We start from the raw sequence: 24,722 nt of genomic DNA, 5'->3' as shown, positions 1-24,722 counted from the left end.
GTAACATAATACTCCAGAATAACTTAAAATACAGTAGTATAAATAAAAGTTCAAACGACATGGTCTAGATAAGCCCCCTCGCTTTGTTTTTTTTTTAATATATCTTTGGGAGGATATGGGAAGAGGAGACTGTGAAGGTGGCTGTCTAATCCGGATGAACGTGGACGCTGCGGCGTTATCTGCTGAGCGTGGACGCACCTGTGCGCAGCGTGCTGGGCAGCTTGTCTGATCCAGGGATCTTCCACGGACCGGGTGAGACCGTGGCCTTCCTTCCCACCGTGGCGGCGCTGCTGGTGCTCTTGCCGGGGCGGCCGACTCCCAGGTCGCCGTCAGGCTCTCTGAGCCTGGCTTTACCCCGACGCTCTGCGCTTTCCCTGCTGTTCCCGTTAGTGTGTGGGACCTTGGAGCTGCTGGGAGAGCGAGTCCTCTCCTTGGACCTTCCTCTGGTGCTCCTCGAAGGTTTGGGCTCCCCACCTTGTCCCTCCTTGTCCCTTTCTTCATCAGTAGTGTGCTGCTGCATCCTGTGTCCCTTATGGATGGACCTGCCACCGTCGTTCTTTGCTCTGCCGCCGCTGGTGGGGGTTCTCCTCCCCTGAACCATGAGGTCTCTGTTCGGCAGCAGCTCAGCTTTCTGGGGGCTCTTGGAACGCTCCGCCAGTCTGTCTCGAGCCACGGCGTCCCGAGTCGCATCCTGAGGAGGCAAATGAGGAGGGTCGGGGGCCGGGGCCAAATGAGATGAAGGCGTTTGCATGGTGAGGCTGTCGATGGGCGGGCCTACTTCCGACAGGCTTGGGGAGGCTGAAGGGCGACCATCCCATGGGGCGGCATTGTCTGGAACAAAGAGACACATGGTAAGAAACACCAAAAAATAAGAAACACAAACACACACCCAGAACACCACTACATCTATTAACCTTTAACTCTACTGGGGAAAGCAGAAAGCCGTCTGTAATGGTTGAAGATCATCAACTAATTTTAGTATCAGATCTATTAGAGAAGGATTTTAATGATTTATTTCATTTGTAATGAAAAACTAATGATTCCGTCCGGACCATCACATTCCTACATGTTTGAATTAAAGGTATGATGTATTTCTTGTGAAATCAGACCAAATATACATTTATATTTGAGGACACAGACTTTTTAAAAAGCTCCACTTTGTCTCATCAGAACAGAATATTTTCTGGGGGGGATCATCGGGGTTTTTGAACTAATCTGAAGCTGATGTTCTTTTTTTTTAAATCAAAAGTTAAACTTAGCTTTGTGGGAAAATGTAATTAATCTCTTAATGAACAAAGTCAAAGTCTTAATTGACTCCAAACACCTTAAAAAAATGCTTTAATGACATTGGTCAGTATTAAGCTAAAAATAAGTTTTGCGTGAAGGCCTACCAACATATTGCACAGTTTCTACCAGAGTATGTTACATAAAATGCTGCTGTCTTTTAGCACATCTCTGATATTGCTGCCTTTTATATATTATTTATTTATTTGCTGCTAGTTATTTATTCTCCAGGTGCACATTTTTTTTTTTTTTTGTCAAAACACTTTACAGTACCTTACTTTATTTTTTATCTTTTAACTCTTCACTATTTTGGGGCGATCGTTCTTTTGCCGTCGCTGCTCCCAGACTGTGGAACGAACTATCCCCCTGACATCCGCGCCACTACTGACCTCAGCCTTTTTAAAAAAAAGCTTAAAACCCACTTTTTTTAAATTAGCTTTTAATTCTGACTATAATACTGTCTCTTAGATGTCATCTTTCTGTGTGCTCCTTTCTATGCACCTCTGAAAGGCTTTTAATGTCCTGCAGCGCTGCATCACTACAGCATTTTTAATTATATCTTGTATGTTTTTATATGTGTTATGTATTGTTTTTATGGCTTTGTTGTAAAGCACTTTGGGTACCATTTGGCTATTGTAAAGGGCTACACAAATAAATTTGATTTGATTGATTTGATATTTTTTTCTATAATCTTTTTCCTGCTGTAAACAATTCCCCCATTATAGGACAATAAAGGTGTATTCTATTTTATTCTATTCTATATGTTGGTAACAAGTTTTTTTCTTATGAAGAATCAGATTTTTTTGCCATTAAGCGACTGTTTTTTTTTTTTTAAGTTTAAGAATATAAGTTTAATCATATAATTTTGAATTAACCTCAAACTAAAACGTCTTCCCGTTATAAAAAAAACATGGTTTCTAAAACTAACAATCTAATTAGTTTAAGGCCCTCAGATTTGATGCATCTCTTATCCACCTCTGATTGGTTGATCCGTTTCCCCTGATGGCACAAAAAGCAACGCTCCAACAGGTCAGAGCTTGTAGAAAATGTTTGATTTGCTTGCATGTTTTGCTACGTTTATCTGTTTTTGTGTAAAGATTCCAACTTATGGACGTTGAAATTCATAACTTGTTAAAACTGAATCCTTTTTGTATCCAATAGATGAACCACTGAGCAGAGACCTGGAGTCCAAACAACCGATTTCCAGCTGTTTAAGGCAGCATATTTCCAATCACCTGATATGGGACGCAGGAGCTGCAGGTAAGTATGGAGGATAAAAAGTGCCACAATTAAATAAATAAATACAGCGATAAACAATTAATTAAATGTGTAATTCATTAAATAAATAAGGAATTAAATATATAAATGTGTCATTAATTTAATAAAATACGTCTTCATTTTATAAAAAAAAAAATATATAATTATTTCAGTGTGCATTTAATTATTTCATGGTCCTGTGTCGCAGTGCATCGAAACCATTAAAAGAATCTGTCAAACTCACCCATCAAAGTTAGGGGCGGTTATCTAACACCTGATTGGTCACCCTGCACATTAAGGCGAAGCAAATCGATTACAGAGACTCGATTCGTGTTAACCCCGCCCCCTAACTTTGATGGGTGAGTTTGACAGATTCTTTTAATGGTTTCGATGCACTGCGACACAGGACCATGAAATAATTAAATGCACACTGAAATAATTATAGATATTTTTTTTAATAAAATGAAGACGTATTTTATTAAATTAATGACACATTTATATATTTAATTCCTTACTTATTTAATGAATTACACATTTAATAAATTGTTTATCGCTGTATTTATTCATTTAATTGTGGCACTTTATATTAGTGACGTGGTTTTAATTAATGAATGACACATTTATTTATTTAATTCCACATTTAATTAATTATTGACACATTTAATTATTTATTTAATGCTGTATTTATTTATTTAATTTTGACACTTTTTATCCTCCATAGGTTAGGTGCTGTCTTTCTGTTCTATATTCATTGTTCTGATCATAGAGGCGAACAGATCAAAGCTGGTTTGAGGATCTCTATATTTGTTTATTTTCTCCTCTCAGATTAACAAGAGGTGTTAAACTCTGATAAACCCATTTGTTTAAACTCCAAATAGACTATTAAACTGAATCTAAACACCTTTTAAACCTGAGAAACGAACAAAATGAGCTGAGAAGTTATTCATCCTTTGAAATGAAATCTGATGGATTATGATGCTGATTGTTTCCTGCACTTAAAATAATTCGACACGGCTGATTACACTATGTAATAACATAAATCAATGGATTTTTTTTTCTAAAAGCTGGAAGCAGCTCTGAATCCTACTTCCAAATGTGTTGGAGAGCGGCTTCCCTCTCTGGAAACATCAATCTGCCTCCCGTTGCTCTCCGTAAGGCCGAGGCCAATCTAAAAGCTTGGCGGAAAATCGAAACCAGGTTTAATGAAATGGACGATGGGCCCAACAGGGCGTTGTTTCAGGGAGGATGAAAACCTTCTAAGGGTGAGCACGCCCCCCCACAGTCAATCCACAAAAAAAAAGAAAAACTCCCAACTCTCACAGACTGTTAGCTTCTGTTTCTGCACCACTAAGCCTCGGTCCCTCGGCTATCAGTCATTTTCTGCAGTCCAGGCACGGGGGGTGGGGGGGCTAAGCTCGCTACAGCAACAGAGACTCAGTTATAGAAAAGCCTCTAGTACTAATAATACATACAGAACAAAAACACAGTAAATTACACTTGCACTGGTTTGCAGGACAAACTAATAAATATTAATATGTTAATTTCAGGTATAAAGCCAGAGGGAATTATTTAAAGCAACCAAATGCAGCCTTATAGCTTCTGCTGCTCCATTTTGCATGGACACCCACAGAGGGCTGTGGGGATGCTAATAAATGACCTACACAAAAATCTAGCACAGCATACTTTAAATAAAACAGAGTTCCATTCATATTTATTGGCACTCCAGAAAAATAATATGAGCAATTTTCTTTCCTTCAATCCTTCTAAAAGTATTGTTAGGTTTATCCTTTATACATCATGTGCATTGTTATTCTGTTAGCCAGATTAGACAGAGTAGAAGGCCTTCCTTCACATTGTGGATGTCACTGTGTGTACGGAGGTCATCTAATCAGGACAGCCTTCGTGTCTTTAAGAATACACAGGATATGGGCACATCTTGGAGCCGGTCTGATAGAGGAGAGCTATCTGTAATCCTGAAGCATAGAAGCAAGCTGCATGAAGTTCAACACATGGATGGCGTGTCAGTTTCTGATACGGACAGCTAAACATCAACATGATGCAACACATAGACTCATGAGCTATAAGAAGCAGGAGATGACCTCGTTCGGGGCTCAAACATTGCCGGACGCTCGCGGGCGTGATTTTTGAGCACACAGCTGTGCAAGCTCCAAGGATTTTCTTTGTCCTGTAATGACCTGATCTGGAATAAACTCTGTTATTTTTTACTCCTGTTTTATAGTCCTTTTCATATGGTTTTACCCAGTTTGAGTTAAGTGTAGTAAAGAACTTGCTCCCAGGAAAAGAACCGGTGAGGAGGCCCGCGGGGCGCAACAACCTTTTTTACAAGGGGCCAAATCCTCCTTATTGTAACAGTATCATTTTGATCTGTCGCACTAAAGAGGACAAAAACATAATATTTCCCAATTTTAAACTATCTGGTATTTTATTGAACGTCTCAAATGAAGTCAAATATCTTGGTCATGTGTTGACAGACCGTCTGTTTGATGATGAAGACATTTGCCGTCAGGTCCGAATGATATACACTCAGGCAAATATCCTTGTCCGGAAGTTTGGATTCTGTTCCGACGAAGTGAAACTGAACTTGTTCACTGGAAAAACAATCTAGAAATAAGTCAAAATTGTTCAAATTACGTGCATTTACCCTTAATTTGAGTAGGTAAGTGAGATAGTTTGCCAATGGAATTTTTACTCTTAAAATAAGATATTTAGATAAAATGCATTCGAAATAAGACAATGCGATTGTGTTTTCTTATATTAAATCTAATTTGTCTTGTCCCATTGGCAAAGTGGATCTTTTTCCACCTCAATCCAAGAAAAATTGCACTTATTTGAAGAAATAATGACTTATGTAGATTTAGATTTTTTCCACACTGCAAAAAACATCTAGAAATAAGTAAAAAATGTCTTAAATTAAGTGTATTTACCCTTAATTTGAGCAGGTAAATAAGCTGATCTGCCAATGGAATGAGTATTTTTACTCCTAAAATAACATAATTAGATAACATACACTTGAAATAAGACAATAACATTGTTTTTTTCTTATTTTAAATGTAAATTGTCTTGTTCCATTGGCAAAGTCTCTCACTTACCTCCTCAATTCAAGAAAAAATGCACTTAATTTCAGCAAAAATGACTTTTTTAGATTTCAATTTTTTGCAGTGCAGTGTTCAGATCATATTGCACGTCACTGTATACGGCACATTTGTGGTGCAACTTAAAAAAAGCCTGTCTTCATAAGTTGAAGGTGGCTTATAATGATGCACTAAGACTTTTGTTAAATAAGCCCAGATGGACCAGTGCCAGTGAATTGTTTGTATCTGTTAGTGTCAGGACTTTTACGGCTGTTTTGAGAAAGCTTATGTATACATTTATTTGTCGTCTAAATGAGTCTGATAATAGAATTATTTTACTGATGACCAATGTGAAATATCGTGCAGTTAAATACTCATCTGTGCTTTGGAGACATGGGTACCTTCTCTGTTGTACTTTTATTCTTTTTTTATTCTTAGTGTATCTGTTTTCTTTTAATGTATATTGGACCTTGAGTCTGTAATAAAATCAATCAATCTTTATTCATTTCAGTTTTCTTTGTTATCATAACATCCTGTTTTCTTGGTGTAGGAATATGATACAGTGAAAAACATGACGCAACCTGTTTTGGCATCTACTTTTTTCACGTTAGCAGTAGTGATGCAGCGATCCACCTTTTTCACCTCTCAGCATGTTCCTTGTTATGAAACTTCTGGAGGTGTTTCATTAAGTTGGTGGTGTTATATTTGAAGATTTAACACCCCTTGGAACATTTCTCCCACAAATATTGCACGCCATTGGGCTAGTAGGCTGGGCTTCCTTGGCTCGGTCCATCATAAACAATATGGCCGTGTTGCGTTGTCGCGCTGTCGCATGACGGCAGAGCGTAGCGTTAGAATGAATAGATCGGCCCCTATATCGTGTCAGTTGTCACCGATACCGATCTAGTTTTTTTTTCCTTATATCTGGACCGATACCGATAAAAATATCGGATCGGTGCATCCCTAGTTAGCAGGGTAGGACATGAAACAATAGTGTTAAAGTAACAAAATATGGTATGGTAAATATGGGTTACCAAAATTCCATTTCTTTAGATACTTACAAACCAGAAACTTTATGCAGTTTTAGCTGCCAGGCTCAGTTTCCCTGCCAGAGATACCTTGTTGGAAACCATCCTATTATGAGCTGGTTTCGTGGCTTTCTAATAAAATGTTGACTGTGAAAGAGAACTCCTCACTTAAACTTAAAACTTCATGAGAAGAAGACCTGAATATGACTATACTAGATGAGACATGGGACTCTATACTTTAACTGGTTAATACTACATCATCCAGTTTAAAATAGTACATCTAAAAACAACCTAACCCGTATCTATCTAGCAATCATCCCATACTGCGATAAATGCAAAACTGCTGTAGCTACATTGGCTCATATGTACTGGTCCTGCCCCGCTGTGGGTCCGTTCTGGACAGATGTTTTTCGCACGATGTCCAGGTTGGCCGGAGTGGTGGTAACACCTGGTCCTCGCTTGGCTCTTTCTGGTTTCAGTGGTTACCAGCCTCTAAACGACAGGCTCTGGCATTTTGCTCATTGTTAGCGAGGCGTACGATTCTGGGAATCCTACCTAGTCTGGAAAAATAGTTTACTGCTGTATAAGAGGACCCTTTGTAAAGCAAGAGCAGCATATTTCTCCTCATTAATAGAGGAGAATAAGAATAATCCTAGATTCGTTTTAATCTAGTTGCCAAACTCACCCAGAGCCATAGCTCTGTTGAACCGTCCATTCCACCTACTCTTAGAAGTAATGATTTTATGGGATTCTTTATAAATTTTTTATCAAAACAAGATAATTAGCAGTCCTCTATCAGTGATTGTATCTGAGGTAGTCATGGAATCTGAACCAGGTTTAGACTGCTTTGATCCAGTTGAACTTTCTGAGTTAGCAAAACTATTGTCTTCATCTAAGCCTTAAACTTGGATGTTAGATCCAGTTCCAACCAGGTTATTTAAGGAGGTATTCCCTTTGATAATCTCCTCCATTTTAGATGTGATTAATCTTTCTCTGTTACAGGGATATGTACCAAAGGCTTTTAAGGTAGATGTAATTACCTCTGATTAAGAAACCGTCTATTGACCCAGATGACTTGGTCAATTATAGACCTATATCCAAGCTTCCTTTCTCATCTAAAATTCTTGAGAAAGTAGTTGCCAAACAAGTGTGCAATCACTTACACCATAACTTACGAATATGTCTTTGTATTTACAAACTGTATGTACAAAAGGAAAAGAAAATGCAATAAAAAGACAGTGATTAAAGTAACTAAATATGATTAATTAGACGCCAAAAACGGTCGCATCATTTTTTTCAGTGTACAGAACAAACAATGGGAAAGACAAGAGGACACCATTAGGGTAGCATACATATATATTTTTATGACTTTCTAATAAAACACAACCTATTATTTTGGTTAAATATCTGCCATAGAAAATCAGTTACCATCTTACAAAAAAGACAAACAATTATTTGTATTTCTAGCTTTTAGGATACATAAAAACAAACTATTCATAAAGATGAAGCATGGATTATTTTCTACAACAAAAGCTCTAAAAACACATTTCTGTATCTTTTAATGTAATTTTGTTGTGAAAATTCAATTGAAATATTATTTATACAAACACTAAAGCTTTTTTAGCACTGGTATTTGTTAATTTACTTCACTAGTTGGTTCTTTATATAATTTTAGCCAATATTGAATATATATTATAAAGGGCCTTTCCCCTAAAAGTTTAAAACAATTCACCTCCTACTTGTTTTGTTACATAGAAAATGCTATTATTAGCGCTTCAGTTTTGAGTTTTTTTTGTGAATGCCCAGTCTTGACAATCTCTTAAATCAACTTTTACTTTTTATACACTTTAAATAATAAACTAAACTAGACTCCATTGTCTCCTAATCAAACTGAACTCGAATCCGTCTTTTTTAATTGGATTTAAATTATTTATTTGTGAAATGTCTTTAGATCACATTTGTTGTTAAGTGACTTTGAATAAATAAAATAAACTGTTGGGAAAATGGAGGGAATATAAAACATTTCACAAAGCAGGTTTAAACAAACTCTGTTGGAGTTTTCAGAAAATGTGCTTTGTGAAATGGGTTGTAGGTCTCTTTTATATTCAAACTTCTGAAAGTACTTTGAATATGAAATTATTTCATACTGTTCAATAAATTATACGTAATTTTCATTTGAATGTGCTTTACTGGAGGCATCCATGTTTGTCAAAGAACACTACTGCCACCTACTGGTTTGTGACGCCACGGTGCGGTATCGGCTGTTGATCAAGTCCCAGTGCTGTATCTGGTGTTTGTCACAACGCGCTATTATCCAAGTCATCTTGAAAACATTCTTCTTCCAAATGTTGGCTACATATTACTTTTTTTTCTCTGGCCAGAAGTTCGATGGCAAATCCTCCCTCTTCAAGTTGGCGATCCAACGACCAACCCGTCCGTGGAAGATCAGGAATCAGAAAGGTGGAGTAACTCTCTTTTTTTCACTTTTACCCGATGTTTTCCAACATCCAGCTGCCATGCACGTGGGCATTGTCAGTTTCACTATAGCTCTGGTGAATTTCAATGGTGAAGTCCTCTGGAAATCTTCAATAATTGTTGTTGATTGCAGATGTGTCTAGTAGTTCCCATTGATTTTGCTTGTAAAGCGGGGAGAATGGCGCTAGGCTTACCGCACCGTGACGTCACTGCTGGAAGATGGCAGGAGGGAGGGGTTACTATATTTGGGCAAAAATGGCCGCTCCCAGAATCAGTGATCGCGACCAAAATTTTTTTTTTAAATATTTTTACTGATTAACGTTATATTCATTACATCACCACAAACATATCAGTTTTAGGTATAAATATTGATCCACTGATGATTCCTCGCTGACCGGACTTTTCCTTTAATAAATAGTAGTTTTATTTCTACATCAAATGGTTATGTTAACTTGCATTATGCAATACATTCTTTCTTGAAATTTAAATCTTTGTAATATTGTCCAATAAATGCCAAACTTTCGGAGTAATAGCTGTTTAAGCTTTAATGTCCTCATCTCTGATAATTATTCCACTTTATAACTGACTTCCAGTAGATTTTTATTATTCCTCTTTATTAAACCAAGTAGCTACAGGTGAGGCAGCAGCTCACACTTCTCAATGAACATTGAAGTAGTGTCATAAACATTTGAGGAAATGCCAGAGCTCTAAAACCAGTTTATATCCTTCATTCCAATGGCTTTAAAAAGCCTCAGGCTGGTCAGAAGAGTGAGGCTCCGGCTGCGTTTTGATTAAAAACTACTTGGATATTTTTATCTTCTCTGCCATTTACTGTCACCGGTATCTGGACCTGGTCTGATGGCAGGTTTCTGAAGGGGCACGGCTGTGTGCAGCAAGATATCCCATGATGCATTGCACCGCTAGCAGAAGTTTTTTTTTTTTTTTTTAAACTGTTAATCATTTTTTAAATGAGAAACTACACCCCTCAAACATTTTCAGTTGAGTTAATGAAGAAGGAGCCTCCTGTAAAACATGCTTTCAGACATTTAGGAGCAGGAGAACTTAAAAGTAACAGGATGGCCTGGCTGGGGAAGGGTTGCTGCTTAATTTCAGGTCAGCATCTGAGCGGAACAACTGCAGCTTCTCAGAAACAAATTTATTTTCTTATTGTTTTTGCCATCTAGTGAAAAAGTACAAATGTTTGAGAACGTAACAAGCTTCACCCTTAATGATCAAACCGAACACTTTAATTCTTCCTTGCACATGAAAGACATTCACTATCAGATTGGCTTTTGATATACATCTTATTGAGTAGTTTTATACAGAGAGCTTCACAGCGGCCACAGTTCCCTAACGCTCCCAGTGAACTTTTTCTTTATCCTGCCATCACCTAATTTCTTTTTATATATATATGTATACATACAGTAGCAACCATTTAAAATGGCCCTTCCTGGTCAAAAGCCAGCAGAATTGCTGCCCACTTCCCTGCAACTCCAAGCAAAATAACCTCCAACATCCATCCACTGGCCTTCTCTGGGGCGTGCATATTTTATTTACTTTGACTCCAGCCTTTCCCCGAATTACAGCGTCTCACCAGGAGATGATGCTTCTCTTTAGATCTTAATGTCCCCAAATCATGATAGAAAGAGTATTTTAAATGTTTAAAAAGGAATTGAACTTTAATGACCCCCACTTTCAGACACTTAGATGGGCATGAGGTATTTTAGGCTAACTAAAGAAGCCAAATGACCCCAATTCTAAAGGGGTGGACCCCTTCCTCCATTTCAATTTGCATGTTTTCTAAACAAAAACAAGGTTTTGATGGGCTAATGTATAAAACTACAAACTCAACACTATTCCTGACATTTTGAATTAAAAAAGCTTCCTGGATGGGAAGCTAAACGTCTTCATACTTGGAAACAAAGTCCAGTGGATTGTTTTTAATAAATTCAAGTATGGAGAGCTAAATCGACATTGTGATGATCAAATCATTTATTTGCTTTTAATTTCATGGAGAGTTTAATATAATTGTTAGAGTTATGATTATAAAATTATGCTACATTTCTGTGCTGTGATTCAATCAGGAGGGTCGTAGACTTTTGTGACCTGCATCCTGCTATCCTGTGATTCAATCATTAGGTCATGAGGCAAAGTCACACGGTTGCATCCTGCTGTGATTCAATCATGACTGGGTTTTCTGTTTAAGACCCACCCTATTATGTTATAAACTGTTAATAAAAGGCTTCTGCTGAGGAGACCCATGAGAGAGAGCAAGATGTGGCTGAACGTGGCTCTCTCCTCCTGCAGGAGCCAAAAAACCCTATTCTGTGTGGACTCAGTTTCTTTTTATCATGAACCTACAGTTTTGAACGTAACAATAATACAAAAAAAAATAGAACTTAACATTGCAGAAATCTCTTATTATAATTACTGAGCTAAGGTATTTTCTATAGTTCTTTATTGCGTCACATTTACTAGCAAGTACAGGGCCGTGTGTTCGGCCCCCCTTTTCAACCTTTTTCCTCATTTTCAGGCTTTGAACATAAAGATATATTCTAATTCTTTGTAAAGAATCAACAATAAGTGGGACACCATCATGAAGTGGAAAAAAATGTATTGGATATTTGAAACTTTTTGCCCATTCCTCCTTTTAAAACAGCTGGAGCTCAGTGAGGATGGATGGAGAGTGTTTCTAAACAGCCGTTTCAGTTTTTTCCTACGATTCTCTATTGGATTCAGGTCTGGACTTTGACTAGGCCATTGTAGCATCTGGATATTTACCTAAGTGAACTGCATGTGATTCAAACTGTCTACCACTAAAAAATGAATTATTGAGAGACACTGCAATGTTTCTTCTTTAAAAATGATGCTTTAGCTAATCATTGCAGCCGTAATGGAGAAATTCAAGTTTGATTGAAAAATAATGTGGACAGTTGCGTTTTAGACCTGTAACGTGTGGAGGACAGGGATGCCTCTAGAAATGCAAACACAGAATTCCTGCTGTCTGATGCAACAAAATGAACACTCGATATAAGGATACTATAAAATGGGATTTTTCTCATTTCTGTTTCAGATTCAGTCTCACACAGCTGAAGTTTATCTGCAGGAAAATAACATATCTCCATCATTAGTGGAGAAACTTACATAAATAGCATTGTATCAAATTTTCCCCACTAAGTTATTTGCTGCTGCTTGTGCGAGGCTGTTTATTACGAGCAGATTTTGCACAAGCTGAGTGTTATTTACATTAAATATTCATGGATGAGATAGTATTTTCTCAGGAAGTTTAGCTGTGAGTAGATGGTGAACTGTGAGCCCTACAGCTCCGATTCTAACTCAAACGTGTGAATGGAAATATGCTAACAGAGAAATATTTACTAAAAGTATTTATTTTAAATTCAAAGTCTGACCCAAATTTTGCTGAATGTTAGAGCAACAAGGACCCTCTCTGCCCTAATTCCCTGAGATGCATTTTAATGTTCAGGTGGCAGGTGCTGAAAGGACAGCAGGTGCCTGCATTTAAATAACGCCCTGTTTAAAATCTTTTTACGGCATTTACAAAAATCCACCTGCAGCCATAACGTCTCTGCAGATCCAGCTTCCTGCCTTCTGGAAGTGATTAATGCCCACACACTATTTATGTCTAGGCTCAGGCAAATGAATCGGCTGGAAAAAACACAAAGGATTGCTGATAGATTATTATGGCTCCTTCAAATATTCAACTAGCTTTCTGATTCTTAAGTTATAGATGCTTAATTCTGTGTGTTTAAACTCAATGTATGGAGGTTTTGTCAAAGTGAATCAAAAGGACTGACAAATTAACTTTAAGTCATGGTAGGCTTTACAGTATATTTAAATAACTGGCTAATTTTAAACGTGGCCGACCTAGGAGGCTTTTAGAGGGTCATGCTAGAAGCTTGAAAGCATTTCCTAAAGCCAAGACCTCAAAATTTGATCCCCCCGTTAAAAGTCCACATCAACACTGGAAAAACAATCTAGAAATAAGTAAAAATATCTTTAATAAAGTGTATTTACCCTTAATTTGAGTAGGTAAATGAGATAGTTTGCCAATGGAATGAGTATTTTTACTCTTAAAATAAGATAATTAGATAATATGCACTTGAAATAAGACAATGCAATTGTGTTTTCTTATTTTAAATGTAAATTGTCTTGTTCCATTGGCAGAATGTCTCTTTTATCTCCTCAATTTGAGAACAAATGCCCTTATTTTAAGAAAGAAATGACTTATCTAGATTTGGATTTTTTTCATTGAAGAGACATATAAATACACTGCAAAAACAATCTAGAAATAAGTGAAAATGTCTTCAATTAAGTGTATTTACTCTTAATTTGAGCAGGTAAATGAGATAGTTTGCAAATAGAATTGGTATTTTTACTCTTAAAATAAGATAATTAGATACCATGCACTTGAAATAAGACAATGCAATTGTGTTTTCTTATTTTAAATGTAACAAATGCACTTATTTTAAGAAAAAATGACTTATCTAGATTTGGATGTATTTCCAGTGTAAGGATTAGTAGGAGCATTTCTTTATATTTAAGCCTGTATCGCTTAAACTATTTAGATTCTCATTTTTTAAAGCCAAGGATGTCTGTTATTCTAGCACCGATCCACCATGTTTAAAAGCTTCATTCAAGCTGAAAAATTATGAATTTTACACCCATTGAGCGCTGCTGTGTAGCGTGTCCTTGGCCTGAAATTGTTGAAACTGTACACAGCTTGCCCTTAATAACCTTCCAGCATGCAGATATGGTCTTTAAAAAATAAAATTCTGAATAAAACCCACATCTAAGGGTGTCAGTTCCAATTCTGCCCTTACCTCTACACCTAAAGGGGAAGGTAATGCAGATGACATCTGAAAAGATTCAACTGAATAAAAGAAATTTAAGATGGAGAGGAATGACCTACAGGCAATCTTTTTAATACTTCTACTGACTTAATATCATAAAGGAGCAAATAAAAAACTAAAATGACCTTTCTCTGAAATGCAAGTGAGCCTTTAAATGATGAAGAAGCCGCAGGAGTCTGTGACGCATCCTAATTACCAGCAGCGTTGCATAAAAACTCCCCTCGCACGCTTGGCTCAAGCTGTGCATTGATTTTTACTTTGTAAATAATCCACTATGATATCTAACATGCATCTCCAGCTGATTCCCGCTGAACGCTCGTGTTGTCCAGGTTGTTTTTAGCGCCGTGGAGAACCGTTGGAGGCTGATTCACGCCTCAGTAATGAGGAGAGCTACGTTCACGTGTTTTTACAACCTCCCGCCGCTTTGTTGATTATCCCACAAACGGAAATAAAGGTTTGAGGTTTATTTGCAGAATTTTTTGGGGGGTGTTCTGAGTGTTGTAACAGGTTAAAACAACAACAGCAGCACAAGACAGAAAGGCAGGGTTAAGTGAAGAGAAAAACATTGGTATGGTAACAAACCGTGTCTTAAGAGTGGCCCGTTAGGAAGAAATAGGGGGAGCCATGCTTGTCACTTTTCATGCACATGGAGAGACTGGAAGATACCATTCCTATAGAAGGGGAAGTAACAACCTAGACCAATCAATTAGTGATAGATCACTGAAATGGACAGAAGATAAACTAGTGTTAGTCAAGTCAGAAAAGGAAGCAAATATTATTAAGACTAAAGAATACAAGAGTACAATAAAAAGATTATTATGGATATAAATGCATGCTGTATTTTATCAGACGGTAAGATAATAAATTTGTAGTGTTATTAGAGGGAAATGAAGCTGATGATGTTTGTCCTCCTGGTACTCACCGTACTCCGGGACCTGCCCCGTCCCCCTCTTCAGGAGGAGACGAACCCGTCTGCCCCCAGACTTGATGAGCTCGATGGCCCTGGCGTGGGTCATGTCTCGGGTGCTCTCTCCATTGATCTCGATGATTTGGTCCCCGACCTGCATGGCAGAGAGGAAGATAAGGGAGTCCTAAGAATCAGATGGAGAGGAGAAGACATTTCAGCCCCAGCGAGCGCTCTTTGCTCAATGTGTTAGCCAGCTAGGAGGGAAAAGACTTTCCTGTATTATTGCAATACGTTTGGAAGTGTTTCACATCTAGAAATATCCCAAACTGGAAGGAATGTGAGACAAATTTATAAAAAAAGAACAGCTTTGGAGTTTTCATATACAAACTAAACATTCATTTTATAATTATTGGAATTTGTCTAAAGGGATTTAATCCAGTGAAAGATGAGATTAAGCTTAATTTGGGGCAAAATTGTGATTAAAAAAAGAAGAAAGCCCTCAGCTCTTTGTGGATGGATTCAGAGTATTTAAAATTGGAATAAACATAAACCAGAATTGAGAAAAACACAAAAATAAGACTACAAAGATGCAAATGGACACAAAAAAATGACTTAACATGATTTTTCATCCTTAAGTTTGCAAAAATGAAAGAGGTAGGTGGGGGATACATATAACCAGTGTTGGGCAAGTTACTTTGAAAAAAGTAATTAGTTATAGTTACTAGTTACAAAAAGTAACTGAGTTACTGAGTTACACCACAATAAAATTAACTAGTTACTAGTAAAAGTAACTATTGCGTTACTTTTGTGTTTTTCGCCCCTGTAACCCTCACCACCTAGCCCCCACCTTCTCGCCGTGTGTTTCCAAAGCCAGCTGAATAGAGCGGACGACAAAGACAAGAACCTGCAGAGAGTTTAGCATTTATTGCAACTCAACGTAAATGACATCAGGGGGGAACGCTATCTGATGGGCCTATAAACTACCTACCTACCTACCTACCTACCTACCTAGATACATATACTCACCGACCACTTTATTAGGTACACCTCGTTAACACTTAATTTCTAAGCAGCCAATCACATGGCGGCAACTCAGTGCATTTAGGCATGTAGACATGGTCAAGACAATCTCCTGCAGTTCAAAGCGAGCATCAGTATGGCGAAGAAAGGTGATTTGAGTGACTTTGAACGCGGCATGATTGTTGGTGCCAGAAGGGCTGGTCTGAGTATTTCAGAAACTGCTGATCTACTGGGATTTTCACGCACAACCATCTCTAGGGTTTACAGAGAATGGTCCGAAAAAGAAAAAACATCCAGTGAGCGGCAGTTCTGTGGGCGGAAATGCCTTGTTGATGCCAGAGGTCAGAGGAGAATGGCCAGACTGGTTGGAGCTGATAGAAGGGCAACAGTGACTCAAACAACCACCCGTTACAACCAAGGTGGGCAGAAGAGCATCTCTGAACGCACAGTACGTCGAACTTTGAGGCAGATGGGCTACAGCAGCAGAAGACCACACCGGGTGCCACTCCTTTCAGCTAAGAACAGGAAACTGAGGCTACAATTTGCACAAGCTCATCGAAATTGGACAATAGAAGATTGGAAAAACGTTGCCTGGTCTGATGAGTCTCGATTTCTGCTGCGACATTCGGATGGTAGGGTCAGAATTTGGCGTCTACAACATGAAAGCATGGATCCATCCTGCCTTGTATCAACGGTTCAGGCTGGTGGTGGTGGTGTCATGGTGTGGGGAATATTTTCTTGGCACTCTTTGGGCCCCTTGGTACCAATTGAGCATCGTTGCAACGCCACAGCCTACCTGAGTATTGTTGCTGACCATGTCCATCCCTTTATGACCACAATGTACCCAACTTCTGATGGCTACTTTCAGCAGGATAATGCACCATGTCATAAAGCTGGAATCATCTCAGACTGGTTTCTTGAACATGACAATGAGTTCACTGTACTCAAATGGCCTCCACAGTCACCAGATCTCAATCCAATAGAGCATCTTTGGGATGTGGTGGAACGGGAGATTCGCATCATGGATGTGCAGCCAACAAATCTGCGGCAACTGTGTGATGCCATCATGTCAATATGGACCAAACTCCCTGAGGAATGCTTCCAACACCTTGCTGAATCTATGCCACCAAGAATTGAGGCAAAAGGGGGTCCAACCCGGTACTAGCATGGGGTACCTAATAAGGTGGCCGGTGAGTGTACATACCTACATCCATCCATCCATCCATGACAGTGCGGCTGTTACGCGCCTTTAGCGAGCATGAGCATTTCCTGTCGTGGTGAATCGTGCCGCCTGCGCTGTGCGGAGATGCAGGGGAAACCGTATCTGATGGGGAAACGCAGCTCGACGTAACACCGGTATTTCCATCTGGAAAACGCCGTTTTGCTGCTGGAGTCCTCCTCACTCTAAATCTCTCTGTGTGTGCTGTATGTTAACACCCGCCAGCAGAAACACCCACCTACCCAACTGACAGACGGAATCTCACTATACATCAGCCATTCTCATCCTCCCCTCTCTCATGACAAGGCGCGCACGAGTCCTATCATGAAAAAAGGTTCATTGTGCGACCTGAGTAACGTGCAGTAACGGGGTGTCTGCAATGGGAACTGCGTTATAGTTAGTCAAAGTAATTAGTTAGATTACTCATTACTAAAAAAAGTTAACAGCGTTAGTAACGCCGTTACTCCCATCACTGCATATAACAAATTAATACATTCATGACAAATCATGAACAATTACATAAATACATAAATTTAATCTGATTATTATATTATACTAAATGTAGTAAAACTAATTTAATTAAAATAAAGCTGGTCTGGTCCTTCCCTTAATGTTGCTCCTAGGCCAGCAGTACATTTATTCAAAGCTGGACCCTCTATGCCAGGGAAGGGAAGCTCCAGTCCATGAGGGCCGCTGCTGCGACACACCTGAATTAAATAATTAGGTGATCATTAGGTGTGTTGGACCAAGGACACGTCTTAAAAAGTGGCAGGACGTCGTCTCTCGAAGACCGGAGATGCAACAGCTCAATAAAAGACACTTCTCCGCTCCGAGCATGACTAATGGGAGGGATTCATCGGGAACAGGACAAAAGATGAAGCACAATTATGCTAACAAATGGAGATCTCATCCTGTAATGTTCACAGCAATTTAAAAGTCAAAAGGGGGATTGATTCAAAGGAGGGAGGGGGGGATATTAGGTACTATTACGGTAGTCTGGAGAAAGGCGGATAAGGGGAGGACGGCAGGACGATTTGCTCATTAAACCTGACCTCCAAACAGCAGAGCAATCTCAATTTTCATCTTAGCGGAGAAAGGGAAATATATGTTGAATAAAGATCATGCCAATGCTGAACTTAAGTGACACAAGATTAAAATTAAGTGAGTGTTATTATTATAAGTACATCAGAACAGTTATAAAATCAGCAGGAATTATTTGCTCTGGCACTTTAACCCTAAACGCTCCATCAAATATCATTACTGAGCAGTTTGGGCTCTTTGGAATAAATAGTTTCCTCCCTCTGTGTGTCTTAAAGTAGTAAAAGCCAAAGTAACAGCCAGTCACTTCCAATTCTTTGGACTTGTTGCTCTAATTTACTGAAATTAAAAAGCTGACTGGTTTTCTCTGCACCCAGATGACAGACTGGAGGACGGCAGTAAAACCAGCAGCTAATTACTCGGTGATGCAAAGCTGTTCTCAGGCCATCGTAACCAACCTGGGGCCTGTTTCACAGAACCAAGACTTGGACCCGATCCCAAACAGCACCGCTAAGCACTACCCCTAACTATCGAGTGCCGCTCCCACTGAAGTCACACTCACAGCTGTGGAGGGCGCCTTAATGGAAGGTGTGGGTTATAAATGAGAATGGGACGGCCTCTTCCCTCCAATGGGAAAGGAAATAAGTTGTTGCTTTGGCAACACAGTAATGCCCTCTTCGATCCAATGACACTTTATTAATCTCAAAGGGATATTAAATGTTGCAGTAACCAATACGTGGCTGTAGGCAGGAAGGATCTTCTGTAGTGGTCTGTGTTTCACTGGATCTGGAGAAGCCTCTGACTGAAGACACTCTAATGCATCCACCTCATTTTGGGTAATCCTCGCCTATTTTGCATACCCAAATGGAAAAGCAAATAGCTCAGGAACTGTAAACCCAAATTACATGTGAATTACATTATTTGAAAGCTAACACCTTCTAGTTTCCTAATATATAAATAAAAATTGGGTGACTAGAACACGGACAAACTTGTATCAGTTCAAACATGACTCAAAGTTGTTTTTTTTATTCTCGGAAATGATAGGTCTTTTTTGAACAGCAGTAATAAAGATATTCTTGAGAAAAAGCTAGTTTTATTGTATTATATTTGTTCTACATCATGTCGACCACAAATGCAGAAAATGTCAGACCTCTAGCTAAAACAGTTCCAGAGCTGTGGGATTTGGAACTTTCGGTGTCAGCTTGGAGCTGCGCGCAATGGCTCCACCTGCTGGTAAAAATTTTACAGGGGGAATTTTATGCGTTCTGAGTTATTACCCCCGGCAACCCAGTGGGTTTTAAGAGGTTAAAAATCTTCTGAAGAGTACGGAAGAGGATTAGGGCCACTGTAAAAAAAAAAAAGTTAACTGATTTTTTAATTTTATTTCAGTTTAGTTTGGGGAAAAAAAGTCAGAATTCTGACTTTTTTCTCAGAATTGTGACTTTTTTTATGGTCAGAATTCAGTCAGAATTGTGAATTCTTCTCCTGTAACTGCCGTGCCTCATGCATAAGTTAGGCTGTCGCTGGACGCAAGTTCTGCACTTATGAATACTCAATTTTTATGCCCATAATTGAAAGATACATAGAAAGTTCAGCGTATGCCAGCGTTTTAGGAGATTCTGGGACGTCAGGCATATGCTGGCTAAATAGGCAAGGTGTGACGGGGCCCTAATCAGCTGAAATAGGTTTCCTGTATAGAGTGGCTGGAATCCACCTCAGAAAAAGGGTGAGGGGCTCTGTTATTTGTCCAGTATTTATCTTGAAATGAATAAACACTTGAAATCCTCTGGTTGGTGCTGAGCTCTAATTGTCTGACCATCAAACTAGTGTTTTAGTTATATTTTTCAGGACAGCTCCAGACTTTTGCTCAATATGGTGCATATTACCGCATGATCATATTTCACAGAAGCTTGTGAGCTGACTTTAAGTAGCCCCCCAGAGGGATTCCTCCCTCCCTGCTAGCCTACCTCCCTCCAGGCTCGCTGGACTGTGTTGACTGCAGCATCCAGAAGGGAGAGTAATTCCTCCCCTGGGGGCATTTTGCACACATTATCTTTGACAGGTTCATTACAGATAAGCAATGTAGATCATGCCGAGGCTATCAGCCCAAAGCACAAAAGCTGTAAAACATACAAGAAAAGGAAGCAGAGAGCAGAGGGTCGAGTTGGTTGATGGATAGAAAAAAATGCCGCAGAGGAAGTTTTAATGTATCTCGGCAGCCGTGAATCAGAAAACTTACAAAGCAGAGATGGAGCCTGATAAGTCAACGCATCAGCTGTGTACAGACTGCTTCTGTGTTTTTATGGCGTCTTAAGCTCTGTGCTACTTTAGGGTGCTTTGCAAACTCTTGGGTTACGCTTTAAGCTGAGCTAAATGCGATGGTGAGTAGAGGAGAGATGAGTTTGACAAACATGGGAGGTGAAAAACCCTGAGGTTTTAATATGACATGAGAAAAGTTGCTGCAGCGGCTTTGATAGCATCACACAATTACACTGAGTGACTGCCATGTAATCCAGAAAGATAGAGCAGCTTAACCTTTTAAGAGGGAGTTAGAACTTTGTCAAATGTCAGGAAAGAAAATATCATCAAGCCTACCCTCATCCTCCCGTTGCGGATGGCCGGTCCGTCCTCCGCCAGCCGCAGGACAAACAGGTCCATCTTGTACTCCCGCCCCCCTCGGATGCTGAAACCAAAGCCCTTCACACTTTTCTCCAGCTCCACCGTGAAGTAATCAAAGTCCTGCGTGAGCTGAAACAAGCCCCCATCAGACAAAGTGAGATTCAGGTGAATGTTTGCATGAAGATGTCGTGAAATAGATGATCACAGCAGAAATGGTATCAAGACTTTGGGAGTGATAGCTGAGATCAGTGTGATGCAAAGTCTGTGACTTGATACTGCCTACCTACTTCATATCGTTAAATAGACTTTATGCATGTAGTGAACTCTGCTTCCATAAAAAAAAGGGTAAAAAACAATAAATGAGGAGTTATATATTCACACTAAGTTTTTGGACGAAGAGCAAAATATTTTTAATGAGAGTTAAAGTTTTTTAACCTACGTGGACACTTGTTTCAGAAGGCATTCCCTTAAAGGAATAGTACACCCAAAACATGTTTAGCCTTCATTTTCTACTCACCCCCATGCTGAACAACACTCTGGAGTACTTTTTTGATATCTCAAATGCATCTGGAGATCTGGGAGGCTTCTTGCTGTCTGCTGACATTCAAATAATGGAGGTCCATAGCAGAAAGATCCATAAAAGTCCACAAAAAGGGACTTGATGATATTTTTTTTTCCTGACATTTGACAAAGTTCTAACTGAGAAAGCTTCCTGGAGAGGTGGCGAAACGTCTTAAAATCTTGAAAACCAAGTCCAGTGGATATTTTTTGAATTTTTACGGAACGTGTCAATATTCCTCCATACTGCTCGTCCAATGTATTCCAAGTGTCCTGAGTGGGTAGCGTCCATAATTTACTCGAAACGAAGCCATTTAGAATGTTTTTAGAGCATAAACAGTAGTGTATAGGATTTCCTAAAAGCGCGTTCACGAGTCTACGGAAACCGCGGCAGACCAAACCAGACGAAAATGCGCATTCAGCGTCTGCTCTGCCGATAATGCAAGCGTAGAAGAAGAAATGTGCTGTTTACCTGTGCAAAGAAAGAAACAACGAAAGAAAAATGTCTGAGGACTTCAGTGTTGAGGAAGAGCATGAGTTCTCTGCCGAGCTGAATGCGCACTTTCATCTGGTTTGGTCTGCCGCGGTTTCCGTAGACTCGTGAACGCGCTTTTAGGAAATCCTATACACTACTGTTTATGCTCTAAAAACATTCTAAATAACTTTGTTTCGAGTAGATTCTGGATGCTACCCACTCAGGACACTTGGAATACATTGGACGAGCAGTATGGAGGAATATTGAAACGTTTTTTGTGGACTTTTATGGACCTTTCTGTCTCGGTCACCATAGACCTCCATTATTTGAATGTCAGCAGACAGCAAGAAGCCTCCCAGATCTCCAGATGCATTTGAGATATCAAAAAAGTACTCCAGAGTGTTGTTCAGCATGGGGGTGAGTAGAAAATGAAGGCTAATCATGTTTTGGGTGTACTATTCCTTTTATATATAAAGGTACAATTAAAAACTGCTTTTTGTGCCGGATATCCCCCTGATATTAACCATTAGTTGATATTTTAATCTGACAAAAAAGCAAAAACAGAATAAATCTCTAATGAATGAAACCATTTGAACTAGACGCTGACTTCATTTGAAGCTTTTTTTAAACATATGGAAAGCAAAAATGTTTTTGTATTTGATAGGGGTTAAGGAAGGGGAAAATTGTGTGTTAGACTAACAGCAAACAGCACAACTAAAAAGTTTTTTCTAAACATGGAAAATGGAACACTAAATACTTTGGTTTGATACATTAATGAGAAAAAATCGAATAAGAATCATCATCAGTAATCCATTATGTGAGAAATGAATGTATTCTTACTTGAACAGGAGGCATCCTGTAGTCTGGGATGGCGAATGGCCTGTAATCCAGCAGCGGTGGGTGCCTGTAGTCCAGCGTGGGTGGCTGCCTGTAGTCCGCCACAGGAGGGTGCCGGTAATCCACCGGCGGTTGCCGGTAATCCGTGAAAGGAGGCTGTCTGATATCAGGTTTAACGTCTTGTCTTGCCTTAACCTCTGACCTGTAACTAACAAAGACCCCGGACTGAAAGAAGACCTCCAAGATAAAGCCATATATTCCCGATAGAAAATGAATATTTCTTATCTTTGATTGGAACCAGAAGAAATGACTTAATTCAGGAAATTAAGCCTTTTTTCACCAGGAAAAAAAATCCATCAAATGTTAATAAAAATATCAATGGCAGCGACAGTTTAAGGCTTTGTAGCTCCTGGTGAAATATTGAGCAGATCTTTATAAAGATGCGATAAATCTATCCTGAATGATTTAGTAGTCTCTAAGAGTAAAGGGATGTTAAGAAGGAAGTGAGGCTGGAGAGTGCGATGGAGAGTGAACATGACATTGAAGTTTGCAAAAAAAAAGAGGAAATATGGAGAAAGGCAGAAATAAAATATAGACTTTAAATCAAATGTTTGCCACACTTTGTGAAAATAAAGAAATCGACATTTTCTTACCATCAGAAATAAAATCAGACTAAAGCTCTCCTGTTTTCATTCAGTTAAGTAAAATTGGGCATAAACTAAGTAAACTGTGCTTAAACATTTTAGGGAAAGCTCACATGAGTTTTCTAAAGTGCCTTACAGCTTAAACACCAACATTTGAGTTCATGGGAGACACATCTTTGGAAGTATTTTAAGGCAACGTGCCATCAGACTACTTCATGTGTGAAATGATATCAAATCTAAATAAACCCTCATTGGGAAAAACATTCCTGATGTTACAACAAGTATAAAAACTACACTGCTTATGGGTTCTGTGATAATTTGGGGCAAAAATGCATCAATCCAGAACAGAAAAAGAAAGGATCTTGTAAAGATCCTCACTAAGACTAAGAAAGTAGAGCACATCACCCCAGTTCTAAAGTCTTTACACTGGCTCCCTGTATCTCAGAGAATAGACTTTAAAATACTTATGTTAGTCTATAAATCTCTGAATGGCTTTAGGATTGTTATTTTTTTATTTTTTCCTACTTGCTTTGATTCTATTTTATCTTCCTGTATTTTAATAATGTAAAGCACTTTACATTGTCTTTCTACTGAATTGTGCTATACAAATAAATTTGCCTTGCCTTGCCTAAAGATGCTAGTCAGAGTCTTTATATACGAATCCTGTACAGACAAAGGCTGAAATGCCGCTCTGCAAAGAAGAATTCAGGAAGCCACAAGTAACACAGTTTCCAAATGCGCTTTGGGACAAAGACCTTAATTGATTGATTGAAAAAAAGGTTTACGTTTGCTAACCTTACGAACATCACTTTTACTGTCAAGTACAGATGTTGCACATTGTTGTGTCACAAAATAGATGGAATCGGGGAGATGTTTAAGCTAAATGTGTCCAGTAAGAACTTAAAACTTGGACACAGTAGGATCTTACAACTGAACATTTATCCTAAACACAATGCCAAATTAGATTCAAAGTTACTTAAAAACAACAAAGTAAATTTTAAAAACAGATGTAATTCAAACTCCCCTAAAACATTCTTGAATTTCGGAAATAAACAAAAACCTTTTTTCTAAATCTTTGACTGAACTTAGACAGCAAATGAGCCTGATTTAATAGTTCCAGTGAATTTAAACCTTTAGAGCAGGGGTAGAAATTTAAAAATCAGTGGGGTCTGAATAAAGAAAATCATCAATCAGTAAAGGTCTGGAGACATTTAATCCGTTACTTTAAAAAGAATTTACTCTAAAATAAAATTAGGTTTTTATGCATCCATGTTACACATTGAATTTTTTAATAAAAATATATAAGAAATTTTTTTTAAACCTAAAGTGTTTTTTGAAGTGGAGAACAACAATTCAGTTTGGTATATAGACAATTTCCTGATTTACTTATTTTATCAC

At 38.7% G+C, this 24,722-nt stretch overlaps 1 protein-coding gene across 1 annotated transcript in view; it reads right to left on the bottom strand.

Moving 5' to 3' along the window:
- Positions 1 to 37: 37 nt before the first annotated feature.
- The window catches only part of LOC119791157 (membrane-associated guanylate kinase, WW and PDZ domain-containing protein 2-like), a 172,715-nt gene continuing 148,030 nt past the window's right edge, over positions 38 to 24,722 (bottom strand). The window contains exons 17-20 of the mRNA XM_038297085.1: positions 22,684 to 22,888; positions 20,787 to 20,939; positions 14,930 to 15,068; positions 38 to 831 (exon numbers count right to left, since the gene is read on the bottom strand). Coding sequence (XP_038153013.1) covers positions 176 to 831; positions 14,930 to 15,068; positions 20,787 to 20,939; positions 22,684 to 22,888 — 1,153 coding nt within the window. The 3' untranslated portion in view covers positions 38 to 175. The remainder of the gene's footprint in view (positions 832 to 14,929; positions 15,069 to 20,786; positions 20,940 to 22,683; positions 22,889 to 24,722) is intronic.

This window comes from Cyprinodon tularosa, unplaced genomic scaffold, assembly GCF_016077235.1.
Source record: "Cyprinodon tularosa strain WSP-4 unplaced genomic scaffold, ASM1607723v1 ctg381, whole genome shotgun sequence".
In the NCBI taxonomy this organism is placed as follows: Eukaryota; Metazoa; Chordata; class Actinopteri; order Cyprinodontiformes; family Cyprinodontidae; genus Cyprinodon; species Cyprinodon tularosa.
This window is presented reverse-complemented; position numbering and strand designations above follow the sequence as displayed.